General features: G+C 50.5%; 1 protein-coding gene across 1 annotated transcript; it reads left to right on the top strand.

Moving 5' to 3' along the window:
- LOC104067724 (cytochrome b-c1 complex subunit 10) lies at positions 1-3,279 on the top strand. The gene is made up of 3 exons (XM_009570509.2): positions 1-132; positions 1,225-1,359; positions 3,075-3,279. Exons 1-2 carry the CDS (start codon positions 83-85, stop codon positions 1,343-1,345), a joined length of 171 nt encoding a protein of 56 aa, XP_009568804.1. The 5' UTR covers positions 1-82; the 3' UTR covers positions 1,346-1,359; positions 3,075-3,279.
- Positions 3,280-6,804: the final 3,525 nt, after the last annotated feature.

Genomic DNA, 6,804 nt, shown 5'->3' with positions numbered 1-6,804 from the left:
CCCCAGAGCTGGTGGCGAGGGGTCCTTCCTGTCTCTCGGCGCTCCCGGCGCCTGCGCCGCGCGGGTGACTTTGAGGGCAGCGATGCTGAGCAAGCTGGTGGGGCCGCGCTACGTCCAGCTCCTCCAGAACTGGTGAGGCCCGGCCCCATCTGCTCCGTGTCCCCCTTTGCTTCCTCACGGTGTGGCTTGGGGACGCAGGCGAGGCTGGAGCCCAAAGGGCGGGCTGAGAGGCCTGTTCCGTGCTCCAGCCCTGCCCCGGCCGCGGCATGCCTCGCGCTCCCGAGGAGTCTGAAGGGTCCCGAGCAGCGGCCGTGCCCTGCGGGGCTCCGGGAGATGGGCTCGGCACGAGAAGGGAGCGCTGAGCTGGGGGGAAAGGGCTGAGAGGGATGGGATCTGTCTGTCTGTCTGTCTGTCTGGTATGTGCATCCTTGTGTTGTGTGCACGTCCTTCTGTTGTGTGCACGTCCATCTGTCGTGTGCACATCTGTCTGTCTGGGGGGGGTGTTCGTCTGTCTGGTGTGAGTGCGTCCGTCGTGTGCATGTGCTTGTCTGTCTGTCTGTCTTGTGTGTGCGTGTCTGTTCGCATGTGCATAACTGTGATTGTGTTTGTGTGTGTTTGTTGGTCTGTCTGGCAAAATGCCCTGCCCTTCAGCGTGTCCTCAGGCCGTAGCTGCGGATCCCTGGGTGTCCCCGGGCCATATTTGCATGTCCCAAAATGGCCCCAGCCCATAGCTTTGTGTTCCTGAGTGTCCCTGAGCTGTAGCTCTGTGTTTCCAAGTGACCCCAGGCTGTGGTTGCACATCCCTGGGCCATGGCTGCACATCCTTGGGTGTCCCAGGGCTGTGACTCTGTATTCCCAAGTGCCCCTGAGCCACAGGCACCCCTCCCCATGCCAGCAGATGCCACTTTGCAGGGTTATGCGTGGGAGAAGGAAGTCACCTGTGTATAGGAAAAGGAGAGGTGAGCCACAGTTCTCGCAGAAGAAGTTACAGACAGAGCTGTGTCTCTTCTTCACTTGATAATTCACTTTTTAATAAAAGCCTATCAGCGTCTCTTGTACAAGATCTCAATACCCTGACGCTTCTCTGTGTATGTGAGATTCTTTCAAGATTTCTGCCAACCTTTGTTCCTGGTAGAAACAACTTTCCCAGAGACCTTAGTGATGAGCGATTGCCAGTGGAGAATCCACATTGTTTACCTGGCTGCGTGTGTGTCTCTCCTGCAGGACTCCCACCCTTGTTACCTGGGGTGCTGTGGGTGGCACTGGTTTGATATGGGTTACAGACTGGAAGCTGGTCCTTCAGTATGTCCCCTACATCGGTGGCAAGTTTAAAACTGAAGAGTAAGCTTTGCTCTGAAGGTAAGTTGGGTTTGTGCACCTCGTCTCAAGCAAGAGCAGTGCAGTCATAGGACCCTTAGGGTGTCCTGTTTGTCCGGGGCACAATCCCAGCGTTGGGCCAAGCCAGAACTGTTCAGCTTGGTTGTTTAGGGCTTTTTCTACTTTATATGGGGCTTCACAAGAATGAAATATTAATAAAAATATGCTTTTCAAGTGGTTATTTTGCAAGAAGTGGGTTTTTAACAGTGTAACATGGTTCTTGAGAAGCCAGTGTTCTGTGGTGATTTGGAACTTTTTGACATCTAATCCTGGACAGAACAGCTTTGAGTTCAAGACTTGTTTTGCTGCTGGGTGAATCCAGGCTCCTTTCTGTTCCTTGTAACTGTTATTAAGAGTAAATGGAATGTTCTGGTTACTGCATGCCACAAATTCATTGGAAAATTGGCTTTCTCAAGTGGTTTTTATCCTTTCATGGCACATGAAAGGTTCTGTTCTGGATCTGTAGGGCGTACCAGCCACGCAGCCAGAGTAGCAGTTAGACAGTACCTCCTGATGGGCTCTAAATGCACCTGTTTGTGTAGGCAGGCTTAAAACTTATTCTTTGCCATGGATAGAAGGGATTTAGGAAGATTTTTCCATGTGTTGAAGGATGCTGATGGAAAAAGGTCCAGAGGAAACTCTCTGTATCTCAGGATTTGTTTATTCAGTCAGAATAACAATTGCATTTAGATGTTGCTAAATAAAGGACGCTTGCCTTCAAGCTACACAGCATTTTATAGGGAAACCAGAGAGTCTGGAAGTCACGGAGCAAATCCTTAGTGCTTTTTTAAGTCTTTTTCCACAGATACTTAGAATCATAGAATAGTTTGGGTTGGAAGAGACCTTAAAGATCATCTTGTTCCAACCCCACTGCCATGGGCAGGGACATCCCACCAGACCAGGCTGCCCAAGGCCCATCCAACCTGGCCTTGAACACCTCCAGGGATGGGGCAGCCACAGCTTCCCTGGGCAAACTGCTCCAGTGCCTCCCCACTCTCATCGTGAAGAAATCCTTCCTTATGTCCAGTCTAAATCTCCCCTCTCCAGTTTGTACCCATTCCCCCTCATCCTATCCCCACAAGCCTTTGTGAACAGCCCCTCTCCAGCTTTCTTGTAGCCCCTTTCAGGTACTGGAAGGTCGCTGTAAGATCTCTTTGGAGCCAACTTGACTTAAACTTGACTTAAAGTGAACTTAAACCCTTCATAATCTTCCCCCTTTTCAAAATATGTATTGCACAGATCCTTGGTTTAACCAAAGGATAGAGGAATGTTTCAAGGGAGTCAGCTGCACTTGCAGCATCTCGGGTAGATATTTTGGAGAGACAGTGGAAAAAGTCTTGAGTCATGTAGAAGTATTTAAATTTCTTCACAAGGGTTTTCTTTAGCAGGAACATGGTTACAGTCCTGAGACCACAGTGTGCACCCTCTGTTTTGAAGCAAAGGTTTCAGTGTGGTTTTGGGCATAAATCATCTGAAGAGAGCCTGTTCCTCTGCAGGAACAGAGAAAGAGGGTGTTTGTGCTGTCCTATGATCCCTGGGATTCCACAGACCTGCATGCCTGTGCTCTGCTGTGCCCGTGTCCTCTTCCATAACAAACTCCTGGCCTGGATGCTGATGGCTTTTGAACTCTTGTAGCATTGGCTGCAGCAGCACTTTGCTGGAAGCACGGCTTAATGACTCCTTTGTCTTTATTGTAGGGAACTGAGTGCTGGATAGAGGGTTTTGGAGCCATCCGTCCGCTGAGAGCCTACCTTGAGGTGAACTCGGAATGCCCAGGACAGATCCTGTCATGGTGTCCTTCCCTATCCCACAAACTGCTTGGTTGTGAGCAACTTGACTTTCACTGACTGACCTGCCTCTTCCTCCGCTCACCATCACAGTCGATCTTGTCCTTATGGGAGGAGTTTACATTATAAACCCAATGTACGAAATAAACCCAGTGAATGATTTCTTTTGGGGTTTTGTGTTACCTTCTAGGTCTATGTCTTCTGGACCAGGTTTGGGTTGTGTTTGTCCAGTGTGTTTGGGGGGAGTCCAAAGGAAGGTTAGGCTCCCGTGTGCCTCTTTTCCTGTGTGGGTTTCTTGGGTGTGAGCCTCTTGTTTGACTCCAGGTGGCTGCTGCTCATCACTCCCCATCCTGCTGGAGCTCCTGAACTGATCACAGAATCACACGGCATCGTTTGGGCTGGAAGGGGCCTTAAAGCCCATCCAGTTCCAACCCCAGAGACACCTTCCACTGGATCAGGTTGCTCAAAGCCTCATCCACCCTGGCCTTGAACCCCTCCAGCAATGAATCATCCATGACTTAGTGACGTGTAGATTTTAAGGAGCTCATTCCTATATCAGTAGCAGCTGTGGACTCTTGTGCAGGTAACCTTTCAGAGCCAATATTGCAGGGGTTCATGGTAGTGCTAAGTCCTGCCCGCTACCAGAGCCCTTTCATAGAATCATGGAATGGTTTGGGTCGGAAGGGACCTTAAAGCTCATCCTGTTCCAAACCCCCTGCCGTGGGCAGGGACACCTCCCACTAGACCAGGCTGCTCAAGGCCCCATCCAACCTGGCCTTTAGATGAAGGAACTTTTAGCTGTTGGGAAAAGAAACCCCAAGGATTATTCTTGGTCTTTTCTCTGCCACTGAGCCCCAGCAGATGACTCTGAACTGAGGAGGAAATGGTCATCCCTTTCCATAAATACCAGACTTTGCAAACAAACTTATCCATGTGTGAGCACCAGATTGCTGGTTTCTCTCTGTTCAGTGCCACATTTCACCTCGTTACAATTTTTGGCTGTTATGATAGGTTCTAATCTTTCACAGAAAAAATCTCGGTGGTGGTAGCTGTGCTGCTGTGGTGTCACCAGGGCTGAGGGCTTCCAAGTGACATTGCTATGCAAAACTGCTGTAAACCTGCCAGAACGTTGGCAATGTGCAGAATGCCTCCAATACTTTTCTAACGGAATGATTGCTTTAGCATCACTTTGGCAGCATTACAGGTAATCAATTAGATAGGTAGGGAATATAATTTTTGCCTGCAAAACTCTCCGTGAATCATGGAATCAACGGGTTGGAAAAGACCTCTTGGATCATTGAGTCCAGTCATTCCTATCTGCCACTAAACCATGTCCCTGAGCACCCTGTCTACCCAGCTTTTAAATCCCTCCAGGGATGGGGACTCCACCCCCCTCCCTGGGCAGCCTCTAACAGGGCCCTTTCTGTGAAAATTTTTCTCCTGATGCCCAGTCTGACCCTCCCCTGGCGCAGCTTGAGGCCATTCACCTTTGTCCTGTCCCCTGTCACTTGGGAGAAGAGCCCAGCTCCCTCCTCTCCACAACCTCCTTTCAGGTAGTTGTAGAGAGCAATAAGGTCTCCCCTCAGCCTCCTCTTCTCCAGGCTAAACACCCCCAGCTCTCTCAGCCGCTCCTCGTCAGACGTTCTCCAGCCCCTCACCAGCTTCGTTGCTCTTTTCTGGACACACTCCAAAGCCTCAACATCCTTCTTGGAGCGAGGGACCTTCTTGTGCTGCCCTGCTGGGTCCAATGGGATGGTACAGAAGCTTATGGCATAATGAGATACCAGTGCTGTTCCTTCAGTCCTCCCTGTCCCAGCGGTGCTCCAGAGCCCCGTCTGACTCCTAAAGGCCAAAGCCACTGTGCCTTGAAACACCGAGACTGCAGGTTTGACAACAGCAGCCCTGTGCGATGTACAAGGATATGGATCTGGATGCATTTTCAGTCCAAGCCTGCCTTGAGAATGGACGTTCTGTCAGGCACGTCACCAGGATGGCGAGCTCAGACCAGAACAGTTGGGAGTCTGCTCTCATTTACCAGTTTAACACGTCCAGACAAGACGGGCGCAATCTCTGCTGCTGAGTGCAGAAATGACCCAGTTTGGGCTTGTTCCCATGGGTGGCCGAGCCTCCGCTCTCGTAGCTGAGGGAGCTTTGCCCGCGGTCCTGAGCTGAGGCTCTGTTTGCTCTTCTGAGCACCCTGGGCTCCCCCAGGTCCTCACCTGCAGCCCTCAGCATGGAGAGGGTCCTTCACCACAGCCCCAACGACAGCGCTGAGAGAGTACGAGATGTTTAAAGAAGGAAAACATTCAAAACACCGACTGCCTGCACAGACACGCACTGCAAGGAATGTGCGAGCTTCGGATTCATTTGCCCTTCGGTGATTGTTTAGCTGCTTGTGTTTTCTTCAGCCTTTCGAATGATGGCTCTGTCTCCAATTAACCATAGGATTAGTGTATAACTCATTTAATTTCTAGTGTTTCTCCTTCCACAAAAGCAAGCACACTTCAGAAATACCCTACGAGAAATATCTTCTGCTTTCTTGGGTAAATTCATTTAAAATTCTCATAAATACTGTTTGAGTGTCAGGAGTGTCTTTTTAATGTTTACTGTCCTACCATTGCCTCTCTTCTAACAGTTAATTGGTTTTCACAACGAGCTCACCAAGTGTCACATACGTTGTACGAATAAATTGGTTAAAAGGCAGCGACCCAGCAGAGAAGGAGAAGCTTCTCCTCCTGAACCTGGAGCGTTCCTCTTGAGGGTAGAGTGGTAGCCCAGCCCATTGGGGCTCTGGATCTATGGAATCAAGAAGCACCTTCAGCTCTGAGCTAACGCCTTCACTCCAAAGCTGCCTCTAAGGAAAGGAAGACTTGTGTTCCTGCTGCCTCTTTGGATTGTTTCACCCTGCTGGTACCTCCACTTCCATTGTGGAAGCCGTAAGTGGAGGTGGGACACCAGAACCACCTCAGCATGGTCAGTCTGCTGCTTTCAGCCCTTCTCCTGCGGTCACGCCTGGGCCAGGCTCAGGTTCTGCAGGAGCTGGGGAGTTGGCTTCTCCCAGCAAATCCCGCTCCAAAACAACCACCACTGTTGGGTCTGGAATGTTCGGTTGTGGAGCAGAAAGCTTGCAGTTAGCATTATCTTCAGGGCTAAACAGAAGAGGGTTTCCATCAGGATATCCTGTTGCTTGCTTCCACGGCTGATAAGAACCAATTTGGGTGATTTTGGGCTTATCTGTGAGTCCGAAACAGCATGGGCTCTTTGGCAGCTGAACTTCTAGCTGGTGGCAGTGCCTGCAAATGTCCCCCCCACTGTTCCTTAGCAGTGTTCCCAAAGGAAGGCACAGGAAGGCCATGGAGCTGTTGGAGCGAGTCTAGAGGAGGCCACGGAGATGATCCGAGGGCCTCCCATGTGAGGAACACTGGGATATTTTTCCCTTGTGCTCCAGAGATAGTTTCTACCCAAACATTTCACGCAGTCCTGGGAGTGTGGATGTCTTCCCCTTTGCAGCTGTCAGCGCAGATGGATTTTCTTACATGAATGAGGTCCAAGGAATGTTGAAGAGGTCACCTTCTCCATCCCCACCCTGCAGGGGGATCCGCTCACCAGCTTCTCCAGTTTATTCCTAAAAAATGCCATT

Source organism: Cuculus canorus, chromosome 27 (genome assembly GCF_017976375.1).
Source record: "Cuculus canorus isolate bCucCan1 chromosome 27, bCucCan1.pri, whole genome shotgun sequence".
NCBI classification, from domain to species: Eukaryota; Metazoa; Chordata; class Aves; order Cuculiformes; family Cuculidae; genus Cuculus; species Cuculus canorus.
The sequence above is the reverse complement of the archived record's forward strand: the minus strand, read 5'-3'. Positions and strand labels throughout refer to the sequence as shown.

What these genes read in the sequence shown, in the direction of transcription:
- LOC104067724 (XM_009570509.2), top strand. Translation starts at nt 83, where the DNA reads ATGCTGAGCAAGCTGGTGGGGCCGCGCTACGTCCAGCTCCTCCAGAAC. An exon ending in GTCCAGCTCCTCCAGAACTG is followed by an intron (nt 133 to 1,224) that starts GTGAGGCCCGGC and finishes TCTCTCCTGCAG; the next exon opens with GACTCCCACCCTTGTTACCT.